The sequence below is a fragment of the Gracilinanus agilis genome, chromosome 1 (genome assembly GCF_016433145.1).
Source record: "Gracilinanus agilis isolate LMUSP501 chromosome 1, AgileGrace, whole genome shotgun sequence".
NCBI lineage: Eukaryota > Metazoa > Chordata > Mammalia > Didelphimorphia > Didelphidae > Gracilinanus > Gracilinanus agilis.
In genome coordinates, this window is record NC_058130.1 from 175599857 (window position 1) to 175616243 (window position 16387).

Here is a 16387-nt window from a genome sequence, read left to right on the forward strand (position 1 = left end):
ATAAGCTAATTACAACATATATGTAAAGAAAAAGTTGTGAAGCAGTCCTGAGAACAAGAACGTACACATAGCTGTAAGTCCAATGAAGTTCATAAGCTTTGAAAAAGGGAGACAGGAACTTGATTTTGGCTTTTCTTGGGGGTTAATGTAATAAAGCTAGTAAGCAATGTAATTATCATATTAGAGGATAATATCATAAGTAGTACCAACCACAGATAAAACAATCTTTCCAAGGGGTTCATGTAATTTGTGCTAATTTTAAAAAGCCAATCTTCGCAATGCTTTATTTTGGGAGAAAAACTTCATGCTTTAATAAATAGTCTCTCTAAGCTTTTAAATTTTATTACACTGTTTTCTTTAATGTCCATATAATTTATTGTGGAAATATTGCAAAGGGAGGTCTATGTGTTGGTTAAATTAAAAAGACCATAGTACCATAGAAGTCAATTAGAGTGGCATATAAAGTAGTATTGAGTCTAAAGTGATTCATATCAAGCACACATAATTCAATCTGTGCTCTCTATATTATATACACATTCTCACTACAGACTAAATTTGCATGAACAATTTGACTTTAAACCTAGTTACCACTTTAGTATTAAAGTTGCCAACCGTGTAAGCATTTCCTTTTATCAAACAAATACTTTACTGGTTATCATTGTAATAAAAGCAATGCTGTTCTTCTTTGCTGGAGCAAGGAAAGTGTCACTAGGTTTAACCAAATAAATATAATTTCCCTTAAAAAAATTACAACACCCATACCTTCCGTCTTAGAATCAATAAATACTGGGTATTGGTTCTAAGGCAGAAAATTGTTAAGGGGCTAGGCAATGAGGGTTAAGTGACTTGCCCAGGGTCACACAGATAGGAAGTGTCTTGAGACCAGATTTAAATAAATATAATTTTCCTTTGAAGAGAGGGAGGAGAACAGTATTAGTCTCAGACCAAGAATCACAGAATTTCAGAGCAGGGAAAATATCATTTTATCTCATGTAAGATCTCATTTCACAGAGAATAACAAAACAATCATTTACATATTAGGCTGGCCACCCTGAATCAATGTAATCCCTTATTGAACAGGGAGACTACATATACACCTTGACTTCTTGAGCAATAAAATATACTTTACTTTGTTTAAAAAAAAACAAAACCCTATTATACATAATTAGGTTAAAAATACTGCTGGAAACTTACCACTCGACATAGTTCTTGGACATCATGTTGCATGAAGCTGTCTAAAGTTTCCCATCTTTCAAAAAATAAAAATAATATTTCTATTTTATGGAAATGTAGATTTAAGAGCTGGAAAGGCTCCTTAAGAGTTTAAATAGCCCAACCCTAGCATTTTAACAATGCAGAAATTTAGGCCAATGAGAGCAAAGTGACTTGCTCAAGGCCATGTAGGTGAGTAAGCAGAAGCAGGATTCTAACCCAAATATGCCTCTGGATTTCCACCAGAAGATTAAATCTCAGCAGTTCAAATGAATAAGAATTCAAGAATAATTTGGAGAAGTTAAATGACTCAGTTTATATACACTTAATTGATATTCATGCTGAAAAGTACATTCTTATTAATTCAGAATGTCTAAATGAAGAAGTATTCCAGGAATAAAATTGAAAGATTATTATACCATTCAATGTCTAAATTCTGTTTTGAATTTAGAGACCCAAGAGCAATTTTAGAACTTACATATCTATAAAATGCTTTCTACACATATTGTCTATATGATCACTTAGTGCCTGAAAAGTAATTTCTCAAGTAAAATGTAAAATTCAATGTTGACAAAGCTATACAGAAAGAGAAATACTGTTAAAATTGCCTTTGAAATTGTGAATGAAGTTCTTTTGGAAAGCAGGATGGCAATATACAACAAAAACCATGAAACTTGTTCAGAGGCCCTTTTAGCCAGTGATTATATTTTAAGGATCCTACTAACAGGGGGAGGAACCATATCTACAGAAATATTTGTAGAGGAAATAAACTTTTGGGTAAAAAATAGAAACAGTCCATTGCATATGACCATAACAGAAGGGAAGAGGCAGAGTTTCATGGCATAGAGAATTCCCAATATAGAAATTCAATCTACCCATTAACAACTTATCTGGAAGAGAGCCTCCTGAGGTTTGAGAGAGCAATCATGTTTGAGAGACAGTATCTAAATACAAGACTTTCTAATTCTAAGGTCAACCACACATCCACATTCCATACTATTTCTTAAGTTTAAAAAACTGAAAATAAATTAATTTATTTGGAAGGCTTATGATTCTAAATTCTTTACTATTAGTTCAAGGAAGAAAGATGTATGTATACATAAACTATACAGTTAAAAATAAAAATACTCCAAAACCTACAATGAAATCTGGAAAAATACACAGGGGAGGAAAAGTGTTAAAAAAAAATAAATAAGGCGTTTATGCTACTTTGTTAACATATATGCCTATTTTTTGAAATGGTAAATTAATGAATTTACTGGTTCACATGAATTTTTCCACAGATTTAATTTTTTTGATTACTAAATTCAGAATAAAAAAAATCAAAAGTGTCAGGAAATCTATTTTGAGATGTTATAGAGGTTAACTTAATAAGATTCAGCAACTAATGATTAAGAGGGTGAAGAGTGAGGTATCATTGTGAACCTGTAAGAAAATGGAAGGATAATAAAATAAAAGCTAGAGCATGTCACTTAAGATTTTTTGAGAAGCAAATTATTTAGCCTAGATTTACTAGAAAAGCCTATTTTTATAGAATGTATTAGGATATTAAATGTTGCTAATTATAGTGCATTAACACAAAGATTTTAAAGTTATAAGTGAAACTGGACATTTGCACTATTTAGAGAATGTTTTGTTATCTTTAATAAGAAAATTGTTTCTTCTGAATTAACATATTTGTGATTTGTGTATATATTGCTGCTTTAATTTCTTTTTCATTATGAGCCATACTACATTAACCACTTAAGCACTAACTTTGTACAAGTAGCTGTGCCAAGTGATGGGAGGGGGGAAATGACATAGTCCCTTGCCCTTACAGATACTATATTTTTGTAAGAAAAGATCGATCCATTATAAGAAAGCATTTATATACGTAATTTGACAAAGGTAATGTGAAAAGTCTTATTCTAAACAGTGATATCAGGCAGGTATTCTAAAGAAAGTATTCTATGAGTGGAATTTCTACAACATTGTAGAAATGGGGAACAATATATAAACAAAGGTAGAAAACATTTGTTATCTTTCATTTGGAAATTTAAAAATGGCAAAACTACTTCAATTTGCATAATTGAGTTTATGCTGTAATTAAGCTATTCATGATTTTATATTTACAGCTTTTGATACTATGAATATGAATGTATGTTAAGTATGAAAATGTATGTACATCCCCTTTTCACCCCAAGTCAATAACAACCCTATGTAAGTATCATTATTTTTGTATTTTTGTAGCTTTAACCAGTTCCTATCGTTTTCCAAATGACTCTAAATTAAAATTTAAAATTTTGCCATTAATCTAATAGTTTGCCTGTTTCTCTAGTCAAGCTGGTCTGAACTGTCTTAAACTATCTTGAATGTATAAATGGTAGCATCTCATTTTTTTCCTTTTTTACTTATTAAATGACTTTTGGTTATTATCTTGTATCTAACTTAACCACTTAAATTTAATAAATAGATCTTACTGTTGTTATAAATTTGTGCAGATTTAATCTGCACAATATAGGTGTCAAATTTGTATTTAATATTCATGACAAATCTTCCCATTTTTTCCATTTCTAGATATGCTCCTTTTCTGTGGTGCAAAAACTCGTATATTTTGTCTTCTGAAAATCTTTGTAAATTTCTCTTATATTTGTTTTAAGGTTTTTTAGAATAAAAAAAAAAAGATTAGATCACTGAAATTCAGATGACATTTGTATTAAATGGTGTCAAGTTTCCCTTCAATTATGATTGTGATAGTTTAAAAAATAAGTCAGAGCAGACCTAATGAAATGAGGCTAATTTCTTTGATCTCTTCAAACATAATATGAACTGAAAATAAATTCTATAACACCTGCTTAAACCCAATACAAATGCCTTATTTTTATTCATTCCTATAACCTTTTTTTCATTTTGAGCAAAAACTGTTGTAAATTACAAGCTGACTAATACAAAATCTTATGTTTTCTTAAATCAGTTTGAAAAATATTTCCACCTGCAAGCTTTTTCTTCTTGGTTTCCTCATACTTACCCGAATGATTTTGTTAGTTTTTTTGTTCCTACTGGTTTGTCACTGTGTTGTAATTCATAGAACACTCTTTGTAATGCTAAAGGAACACTTTTTGATGAGTCATCACCTTCTGTTGGCATCATGTATACAGCCTAAAAAGATTTTTAAATTAAAATATATTAAAAAAAACTTTTTTGCTGTGAAAAATTTTTCTGTTAAAATAATAATTAATTTTAAAAAATAAACTAGGAATTATCTATCTGCAGAGAATATATATTCCAAGACCTATAGGTAGATGGCTGAAACTTCAGATATAAATGAACACCTGCTAATCCCTGTTGAAAGGTTCTCTCCCCAGTTCTGCCCCTCAGCTTAATTTAAAAAAAAAAAAAAAACAACAACAACAAAAAACAAAAAACAAAACCTAAAAAGACTAAAAGTGGAAGCATAAGAGATTGTCTTCAGGACAGAGTGCTGCTCCAGTTAGACTTGTGGAATTTCCTAAAAGACTTCTAGTACTTTGGGTTGAGGTTAACTGAAATGGGAACTCAAAAAAGCTATATGGGGAAAAGGTTTGAAACCTAAAGATTCACTAGGATAAAAGCAATTTTCACACCTTACAATGATATAATATTATTTACTTTTAGACCCATGGTTGGCTCCTACTATTATAAGCTAATTAGTAGATAAGATAACCATACATAAAAATGAGATCATCTGAATCCAGAACATGTTGAAATATGTCAACTATAATAGTTAAGGCTGATTAACCAAATACATTCAGTAATGATAAGCACCACTGATAAAAGTCCTTCATATAAACTTCTGACAGTAATATAAAGAATTTTTCCTCCAGGCAAAATTTTTTTAAATTAAATGTTTAAACACATGAATTATGGATATATAGCTTACTCCTAAAATAGAAACCTTAAGAGTAACCAGTTATAGGTAGGAGCACGGTTTTAAAAATTAAATCATTCACTGCAGCTATATTTTAATCTCTTATGTGATTAGCAAGGTAAATGTATGAATAAAGTCAAATTTTATGGTAGTAAAGCATGTAAAAACAATTAAAGACTACTAAAAAGGACTTTCCTGAGTATTACTCTAAAGAGAAAAGGAAGTGGAAAAAATTTTGAAACACATTACCTTGCGTAGTTGATTTGTGAAAAATAAAGTTTGTAACAAACTGTTCATGTAACAAGTTGCTCCCTGGTTCTTTAAACCAACATAGCCCGTATGCTTCTTGGAATCCCACCTAAAAACAGTTTAAGGTTAAGAGTAAATTGCACAAGCTCTGTGTACCCTTATATTAACGATCCAAAACTGAGATATATGTCAATCTCACAAAACCTATCCACTGCACAGGATGTTGGAGGGGAATGATTTATTCATGTTAAAATGATAGAAGCCTGAGTAAATATTAGACATGAAATTTGCTACTAACTAATGAAACTGACCATTGTATTAATGTAATCAATGACAAAGGTTTAATTCTACAGTGAGCTGATTGGCTTTGCTATTTCATACTTTAGATAAAATCTCTAATCCCAACCAGCTGCCGTGGAAATATGTGGTACCGGTAAAAAGACCTGAGATAATTGATGGATTGGGCCAGCTATATTGTAACTAGTGGGAAAATGGATGAAAATACATGTCCAAGTAGATATATATGCACAGGTTAAATCCTATAATAACAAATGCAACTACAATAGAGACCGCTGGCCTCATCGCGAGGAAAATTTGGCTTAAGTCCTGCCTCTGATACAAACAGTATTGATGATGTAACCCCTGAGCAAAACACCTAACCTAAATTTTCCCTAGGAAAATTGCAAAATGGTTGCTGATTTGTGTTAGTAGAGGGAGTTTCCTTCTTAGGAATTCTATAAACCATGGAAAATCATGGGTCTGGAATAATAGCTACATCGAAATTCCTTGCATGTAAGTGTACTTTTGTTTGAGAACAATTTAGATCTACATTCCTTAACATCACAGGAATGAAATTAAAACCGAACAGTCCTAAAAGTGAATAAGTATTTTGAACACAGACTAAAAGCTGATGGTTTCCCGAAGGAATAGAATCCATGACCAGAGGACAGGTGAGGAAAGTTAACCAAAAGAACGACTGGTTTAAAAACAAAATGTACAACTAACCATTTTATTTTCCTTTAAAAGAAAGTCAACCAAAGAAGACTTCTAGGGAAGAGAGTAATTGATTGTCACCTGACATTTTGCTAAGGATCCTCTTATTTATTTCTTTTTCCATAAAATTGATGCAAACGTGATTAGGTATCAAGATGTAAATAATTAGTAATGTTTGTAACTGCTGTGAGAGAGAGGAGCTAAGCAGGGAGTATTATTTTAAAGAAAGGATTTTCAGTCCTTTATGTATCATGGATCACTGTGGTAACCCTCCTGAAGCCAATAAATTTCCTTCTCAGAATATTATAAAATACATAGGATTACCAAGGAAACCAATTATATTGAACATTATTAAAAATATTTTAAAATAAATGAAAATAAGTTTTCAGACATCAATCAGATTAAGAACTTCTATCTTACAAAGATATCCTGTGATGTGAGTGAGTACCCTTGGCTTGCGAAGCAAGATGTCTTTGTATGCCCAACAAGATTATATATATAGTAGGTACATGTTTTGCAGGATTTAAGTTTGCTGGATTCAAAGTAACTGGTGATAAGTGCTTGCCATACTATCATTTTGGGTTAGCCATAGCTTTCATTTGTAAGGGTTGGTATAAAGATTTAAACACTGGCAGGTCAGGTTCCTTTATTAAAAAATGTTTTATTTAATGATATAAAAAACAGCATATTCAAATAAACCTATGTAATTACTTAGCTTGAAATATCAATCTTACCCTTTTCTAGTTTTACTTTTCTCATCTAAGTCTACTCAACAAGGTTATGGGGATGAAATTAAAAGTATTTATAAAATATTTTGTAAACCTCAACGCACTATATACACCTTAGCTATTATTTAGCATATATCCTCCATAGTGGATCTATTAAACACATGTAGTTTCTCTAGGTTGTTTAATAATACTCAACGAGTCTCAGCATAGCAATTAAGCTAAAGGAAAAATCAACATTTCCTGAGTATCTTTTGTACTACCTCCTTTATGCATATCATTGGTAATATTCCACAACCTACTTAAACATGAATCTTTCTATTGGTTTTTTTTGTTTGTTTTTTGGGGGGTCTCAAGCCACCTTGACTCAAAATTTTAGTGTTCCATGATTTGTGGATCTATTGTATCAATAAAAGAAAAGTGTTAGTGTTAACAAGAAAAATCTGTGTATAAGGAAGCAGCCTGGAAATGTTTGAATAACTAGGCAAGTTCCCAAATGTAATCCAGCCCTATCTTTTATTTAATTATGGGCAAAAAAATTGTCTTCCCAAGATAAATGTGCACCAATGCTTATTCAACTGCACTCTAAGCACAGATATAGGCATTCTTCATTCATTTGGACTTTCCCTTGAGTGATCTAATATTTAATTAAGGAGCTTTTCCAGGACTTGAAAAGTCATCAAGTATAGACTTTTCAAAAGCTTACATTTAAGTCTTTGTTATACGAGATAGGATAGATACAACTGAAGAGGTTACCCTAAACATCAAGTTAAGATCCTAATTTTTCAGTTGTTATAGCACTAAACGATGTTTTGCTGAGTCAAAGGATTGTAACCTGCTTCATCTAAAGATAGCTATACCAATAATCAACAACTTTAGCAAAGTTGCAGGATAAAAAAAATGCACATAAATCACCAGCATTTCTATATATTTCCAACACATCACAACAGCAAGAGGTAGAAAGAGAAACACCATTTAAAATAACCCTAGACAAGAATCTATTTACCAAAACAAACACAGAAATTATACGAACATAACTACAAAACATTTTCCAAACAATTAAAATGAGATCTAAACAACTGGAAAAACATTGAGTGCTCATGGGTAGGACGAGCTAACATAATAAAAATGACCATTCTACACAAATTAATTTACTTATTTAGTGCCATACCTATCAGACTACCAAAAAAACTTTTTTACTGAATTAGGAAAAACTTTAACAAAGTTTATTTGGAAGAACAAAAGAACAAGAATATCAAGGGAAATAATGAAAAAAACCATGAAGGAAGGTGGCTTAGCAGTACCAGATATTAAGCTATACTAGAAAGCAACGGTCATCAAAACAATATGGTACTGGCTGAGAGATAGAAGGGAGGATCAGTGGAATAGACTTGGGATAAGTCAGCAAAATAGTGTATGATAAACCCAAAGAGCCCAACTTTTGGGACAAAAATCCACTATTTGACATAAACTGCTGAGAAAATTGGAAAATAATATGAGAGAGATTAGGTTTAGATCAACATCTCTCACCCTACACCAAGATAAATTGAGAATGAGTGAAAGATTTGAATATAAAGAAGGAAACTAAGTAAATTAAGTGAACACAGAATAGTATACTTGTCAGATCTCTGGGAAAGGAAAGATTTTAAAACCAAGCAAGAGTTAGAAAAAAATTACAAAATGTAAAATAAATTATTTTGATATTAAATTTAAAAGGTTTTGTACAAACAAAAACAATGCAACCAAAATCAGAAGGGAAACAACAAACTGGGAAAAAAATCTTCATAACAAAAAAATTCTGACAAAGGTCTAATTACTCAAAAATATAAGGAGCTAAATCAATTTTTTAAAAAATCAAGCCATTCCCCAATTGATAAATGGGCAAGGGACATGAATAGGCAATTTTCAGATAAAGAAATCAAAAGTATCAATAAGCACATGAGAAAGTGCTCTAAATCTCTAATAATTAGAGAAATGCAAATGAAAACAACTCGAGTTACCACCTCACACCGAGCAGATTGGCTAACATGATAGCAGGGGAGAATAATGAATGTTGGAGGGGATGTGGCAAAATTGGGACATTAATGCACTGCTGGTGGAATTGTGAACTGATCCAACCACTCTGGATGGCAATTTGGAATTATGCCCAAAGAGCGATAAAAGAATGCCTGCCCTTTGATCCAAGCCATACTATTGCTGGGTTTGTACCCCAAAGAGATCATAGATAAACAGATTTGTACAAAAATATTTATAGTTGCACTCTTTGTGGTGGCAAAAAAAAAGGAAAGGGAGGGTATGCCCTTCAATTGGGGAATGGCTGAACAAATTGTGGTATCCCTTGGTGAAGGAATACTATTGTGCTCAAAGGAATAATAAACTGGAGGAATTCCATGTGAACTGGAAAGACCTCCAGGAATTGATGCAGAGCGAAAGGAGCAGAGCCAGAACAACGTTGTACACAGAGACTGATATACTGTGGTAAAATCAAATGTAATGGACATCTGTACTAGCAGAAATGCAATGACCCAAGACAATTCTGAGGGATTTATGGAAAAGAACACTACCCACATTCAGAGGAAGAACTATAGGAGAGGAAACACAGAAGAAAAACAATTGCTTTTACACTTGGGTTGATGAGGACATGATTGGGGATGTAGACCTGAAAGGACGACCCCAATGTAACTATCAATAATATGTAAATAAGTCTTCACTGACCAGTGGAAATGTGAGTTAGCAATTCGGGGTGGGGGTGGGGGTGGGGGTGTAGGTGAAGAGGGAGAGGGGAGAGTTTGAGGGGGTGAAGGGTAAAATAAAAACACAAACTATGTAACCATGGAAAATTTTTCTAAAAATAAAAAATTAATCCAAAAAAAAAAAATCCACAGCCCTTAAAACTAGGGTAGTAATGAATTTAAGAAATATAGTTCCTGTTCAATATGTGTTGAGCATGGCTCAACATGGCTATTGCCTAAAGAAAACTTTCTTGAAGTTAAAACTAAAAAGAAAAACTTACGCAACTCCATGGGGAGCATCTGCCTGCACATAGACTTCAAAAGTAACCTTGTCATCTTCTATAAATCCTTTTTCAGGATCAGTAACTTCCTACAAAACAGGAAAGAAAAAAAAGCTGTTCAATATGTATAGGACATACCACATTCGTATTTACCCAATTCCATTGTCAAATTTTATATTTGGTAAAAGGAATTATGAAGCACATAAGTTATTTCCAGAAAGACAACAGCAATATTAATGAAATGTAAGTTTCTTGTAAGAACTGTTTTATTCAATGAACACCTGTACGACCAGTTACTGGTAGTTTCATCAAAAGAACAATAAGGAATACACTAAAATTCTCCTGTTCCCTCTACCACTAGTCAAATTTTTGAAGGGGATATGATCAAGGACGTAGGCTCTAAACAATCACTCTAGTGGAAATAATAATATGGAAATAGGTCTTGATCAATGACACACGTAAAACCCAGTAGAATTGCTCATTGGCTACGGAAGGGAGGTTGAAGGAGGGGAGGGAAAGAATATGAATAATATAACCATGGGAAAACACCCTAAACTACTTAAATAAATAAACTTAATTTAAAAAAATCAAATCCAACTCTAGAGAAGAACTGTTGAAGTCAGAACTCAAGTCAAAGTATACAATATTTCATTTTAGTTTATTTGGGGGTTTTGGTTTTATATGATTATTCTCTCACGAAAAATGTATGACCCAGAAAAAATATAATAAATGTCATTCATGCAAATGGTTTATATTTATACTTATGTTAGCATAAATGTAAATAAAATTAATAAAGTTAAATTTTTAAAAAGCCTCAGCAATCTTGTGTTTAGTTTTTATTTTTCTAACATTTCAGTGTGCAATGCACCATGCAAGGCAAAAAAGACCCACCAACTTTTTTATTTCAGGAATACACATAGTGTATGTGTATGTGTGTGTATATATATATATATACACATACATACATACATATATATATATACATACATACATACATACATATATATATACATACATACATATATATAATATATATTACTAATAGTTAATCCAGTTCCTTAAAATATTTAACTTTAAAAATAATGGCAAACAGGTTTCAGTGGTTTTTAACTTTTAAGTACCAATAATGATAATTGAGTTATAAAAGTTGTGCTTCCCTAGTGTAGATATTAGCTACTACTTTGTCTCTGCCTATAATATATAAGCATTCCCAAGTTAGTACAGCTTTATGTGATAGTTCCCTTGGCAAACTGGCATTTTTACCCACTTATCACATTTTAGCATACTGATGCTAAAATTCAGAATAATTTTATGAACAGGAATCATAGAGCAATAGCAGAAATAAACAATATAAAAAATTCAATTGTAATTAATACTAAACACATTGTTAACTTACACTCCATGCCATGAAATTGGAAAATCCCCAATCATTTTCTTTATGAAAGAATAAGTGACTGATGCGGCGGCTGAATGATTTTTCATCATCTTTGTAATTTATAATCTTCAGCACTGCTTGTGCGTGACAAGACCATGACCTGTTTTTAAAAGTATATGAGAGGCTTAGTTGATGAATGTATTTTTCAAGACAGCCCATAGTGTTACTGAAGACCTTATTTCACATTTTTACCATTAAATCAACCAATGAAAAATATGATTTAAGAGGAAACAGGAAGCCTTAAGCTTTATTCTTTAATTTTTCTTTAGTGAAGAGTTCGTTACATTAAAAACTGTTACATGTTTTAAAGATCAGTATTTTCAAAATACTAATGTTTTTTCATAGGACAAAAGACTGGTTATCTGCTCTACTTCTGTTTTTAAAATAAAAAATGGATGTCGGATTTCATTTGTTCAGGGAATTCCTGGTGAAGTAACTCTCAACCAATGCAGAACAGCTACTACATATCCTTAGAAAGTTGCATGGGACACTTGAGAGGTTAAGGAAATTTCCTATGGTCAAAAAAGCAGAATGTGTCAGAAAACTTGAACCAAAGTCTTTCTGACTTTGAGTCTGGCCCTCTCATCACATCATCATGCTGCCTTTCTAAAAATTACTCTTACAGAAAAAAAGGTTTTTAAAATAAGCTTAGTATTTCATTAAGTACTAATAACAGGCAGCATAAAATAATTTAATAAAATAAATAATTTAATGAAAGCATTAAAAAGCATAAGTGTTGTTCTCAAATTGCAGTTCCTACAATTATATTCTAACAATAAAAATACTGATTTTAGGTGCCCTACATTCAGTGTGCATGCAAATACTGTAGATTCATCATGTAGTCAAAAATCAAAGGGCTTAAGTCAGCTAGTCAAATTTACTTTCTAATTCTCCTGTTATCTGGTAATGATAAAAAAAAAATTAGGCAGGAAAGATAATTTAAGATTAATAATTGCTATGACAAATGTTAGCCATTAGGTATACATAAAACCACATAAAGTTAACATATAGATTCTATGCTTCAAGACTACAAAGAAAAGTGAATAGTGGAAAGAAACCCTAAGAAAAATGCCATTATGACAAATCAAATGCATGACCTTGTCTACACAGGCTCACCCAGGTGATTTGGCAGAATTCCAAAATGGAATGTACTGTTTTAGGAAAATATCATTTAATGTGATACCTCTGTGTGCCTATTCGAGAACAAAACTTTGTATTCAAGCAAAAGAATTGCATCTAAGGACCAAAAATCTAACACTAAGTTTTTATTAGTCATGAGAACAAATGTTGTACTGGTAAATGTGCCATAATTTCCTAGATTAAAAAAAAAAAACAACAAATTATAAGATTGTGTAATTAGGCTATAATTTTTGGAACTAAATTATTTTGAACTTTGGCATCCCTAACTTCTTCCTTTCTGATTATTTTGTCTAAGCTGGGCTGATAATGAACTAGAGTTTTCTATTCTGGGAATTATTGAGTCTTAAGAGCTAAAAATAATCTGAGAATGCTTAGTCCATCCTCCTTATTTTATAGATAAGAAGACTCAGCCTGGGAGAGAGACTACTAGCAAGCAAGTAGCAGAGTTAGGAGATAAATTAAATTCTCTGGAACCCACATTCAATGCTCTTTCTACTGAATATAGATCAACAAAATGGGATGCAAGAAAATCAGTATTCATGACTAATCTAGTATAGATTCTTAAGAATAAGAAAGAATAGTCTTAAGGATTTTCCAAAATAGTTTCTTTTGCGATGCATTTGGAAAGTTGATACTCATTATAAAACGTTATAAAATCTAGTATTAAAATTTTTTGTGTTCTGTAATGACTTCTCACCTGTCCAGAACACTTCAAATATGTTGTTCCCCAAAATAACACATATGTTCTGTATTCATTAAGCATATCATTTATGATAATCAAATTGTGAGCAGAAGAATGTTTTTACTGCTATAATGAATTTCCTTATAAAATGAGGTTAGACTAGAAGATCACTACAGCCAACATTTAATTAGCTCCAAATCTTAAGATCATTTATAAAGAATCGGTAAAGTCACAGATTTTCCCCTGCTCTAAGCCTTTTTTAAAAAATCAAATTAATAATGCTTTAACACAAGAAAGAATGGGGGAAAATACCTCTAAATAGCAATGGCCATGTAAAGACTGCTTTAAAAAAAAAAAAAAGCCCAGATTTAACCATGACAAATGAATTCCAGCCCTAGGTCTGTCACTAACTAGTTGTGTGGCCTTTAGGGAGGTTGTTTAATCTCTCTGGGTTTCAGTTTCTCACTTATTATTTAGGAAGTTACATCATGATGATTTTCAAAGCACCTTTCAGTTCTGATGTTTCCTTGGGTCTAGGATGCTGGAACTTAAAGATTTCTTAATGAAGGAAAATATAAAAAATAGTAAAATAGAAAATTTCAAAGCATGAAGTGGTTTCCCCTCAGAAGATATTAAGTAAATATAACAATGCTGAAGGTATGCAGTAAATCTTAATTATAATATAGCTACACCCTTGATTTCTTCGAATATAGCAATTCCTACATGATGGGCATTTTATTGGTTTCTGAACTGGAGACTAAAAAAGTAACACGAAATTAGAAAGCAACAATATAATTAAAACTTCATAAGAATACCAAAGTATGATAAGTGAAAGGGGGAGGGTGGGAGAGATGTTCCTTTATTAAGAATATTGAATTTGTTTCATGATAATTTAATTAACATTATTATTTGTGTATTTAAAATGTCATCATATGGAGTGTCTTACGTGGAGTCAGATTCAGCATTGCATTGGAGAAAGAATCCTACGCTTTTTTGGTGTGGTCTGTCTGGATAAAATCGTGGCATCACCATGATCTTCCATGGAAGATTCCTTACAAAACATGGAGGACTAAGGACTGACTCACTCAGCCTGCTGAAACGTTCAACTGTAAACTGAAAGGTTGCTTCTGAACGCCAGCTGGTATCTGAAAGAAAAATGGTTGGGAAATTAGAGCATATGCAAATACTAAAAGTTGAAAATACTCTTCAACTATGAAAATCTATTTCAAAACAATGAAATAAAATGACAAAAATACAGACATTCTATACTTGTTGGAATTAACTGGCCAAACCATTAATGATTAATGTGAGACACGCTGTGAGCATCAACAGAACTGATTAGAGTCCTCCCACCCCTAAAAAATAGATTGGTGAATGTTGTCTTCATGAAATATGAAAATGCAAGCAAAGAGAGGGATAACAATGAATATGTGTGTTCTTCAATCAGCACACAATTTCAAAGACAATGACTGGCTTCCTTATTGAACTCACACAACAATACTGTTGAGAATTTTATTCAAAGCAATAGAAAAAGATACAAAACTTCTGTATTTCTTAATTCACTGGCAATCCAAGATGAGCACGGAATGGAAGAAGGAAAAATAAATCATGAAAATTACATTTTAGGGATCAGTTAGGTGGCTCAATGGATTAAGAGCCCAGCCCAGAGAAAGGAGGTCCTGGGATCAAATTTGACCTCAGACACACTTCCTAGTTGTGTGACCCTGGGCAAGTCACTTAACCCCCCCCATTGCCTCGCTGTTATTGCTCTTCTGCCTTAGAACCAATACATAGTTGATTTTTGAGATAGAAGGTAAGAGATTAAAAGAAATTATAGTTCAAATTATTTTTAAAAACAAAATCATATGTGGAAAATAGGATCAATATGCAAGGGTCCAAGGAGGTAGAATTATTTAGACTACAGAAGAAAAGCTGAGATAAGGACATATCAATTGTTTTCTGTGTTTATAAAAGGATTCAGAGGCGGTAATACCAAATGTTTTCCAGCTAGATAAGACAAATTAATCACCTTCATTTCATTTCTTTTTCAAAAAAGTATTTTAAAAAACCTATCAGTCCTATGTCTTCTAAAAAAAACAAAGACCTTCAAATACCAACACAGAAGCAAGGAAATGACATTGAGTTTATGTGAAGAGAAAAACGACCTTTAGACCTAAAAGTACTAAGATATTTTTTTATGGTATGAACTAATTTTTAAATTAATTGTCTCTTAGCCTAACTTTCTCACTTGACCTATACATGAACTTATCTGCAAAATAAAGTGATGATAGCACCTATATAACATTTCCAGAATTATTAGGTGGGAAAACTGCTTTTTTGATGGTTTAATTCTGGATAAAAAAAAACCCATCTTTCCCAACAAAAAATTTCAGGTGTCTTGAAATCTAAAATTTCCTTCTGATTTTATGGCTAAGATAATTCATTAAAAAAACTTTATCCATAGCACAGTCTTTTCTCTTCCCTTGCATTAGAAGACAGTGAAAATGTATGATTATTTAGGAAATCTTTTTGTAATCTTTTTTTTAAAAAGTCTTGACTTTAAAGGTTGAATTTTAAAGTCTTTCTACCACTGTCTTATCTCAACCTGAAACATACTTAGTTGATTTCTCAATACGAGTTAAAAAAGTCAATTCTTTGTATTTCTATGTAATATTCTAAAGATTTAAATAAAAAGCCATTGATTTTTATTTCAATTTGGCATTATGATTTGAAGCATGAGTTAATTTCATTTAAGCAATAACAAAAAAGGGCAAGTAATTACTTCTCTTGTGCACAGGGAAGATGGTTTCCTATTTAATTTTTTCCTCAGGGATATTTATCTATTATTACCAGTTACTAACTGGTAATAATTTGTGTGCACAAGGGAAGAAAATAGTTTACTATACCTTAGTATCTACTGACCGACCCACATTATTCCAGTTGGTATTAGAAATCAAGTATGCTTATTCCCTATAAACATGTGGATAAATGTTTTAAAATCACTCTCTTACTAAAACCAATATTAAAAATATGGGAGTTGTGTTTTTTTAGC

The 16387-nt window shown here is 31.8% G+C and overlaps 1 protein-coding gene across 1 annotated transcript in view; it reads right to left on the minus strand.

Annotated features, from left to right (window-relative positions):
• USP7 (ubiquitin specific peptidase 7) overlaps positions 1-16387 on the minus strand; it is a 96293-nt gene that overhangs the window by 25881 nt on the left and 54025 nt on the right. Inside the window, exons 3-8 of the mRNA XM_044659036.1 lie at positions 14282-14480; positions 11475-11613; positions 10079-10167; positions 5348-5456; positions 4220-4350; positions 1195-1249 (exon numbers count right to left, since the gene is read on the minus strand). Coding sequence (XP_044514971.1) covers positions 1195-1249; positions 4220-4350; positions 5348-5456; positions 10079-10167; positions 11475-11613; positions 14282-14480 — 722 coding nt within the window. The remainder of the gene's footprint in view (positions 1-1194; positions 1250-4219; positions 4351-5347; positions 5457-10078; positions 10168-11474; positions 11614-14281; positions 14481-16387) is intronic.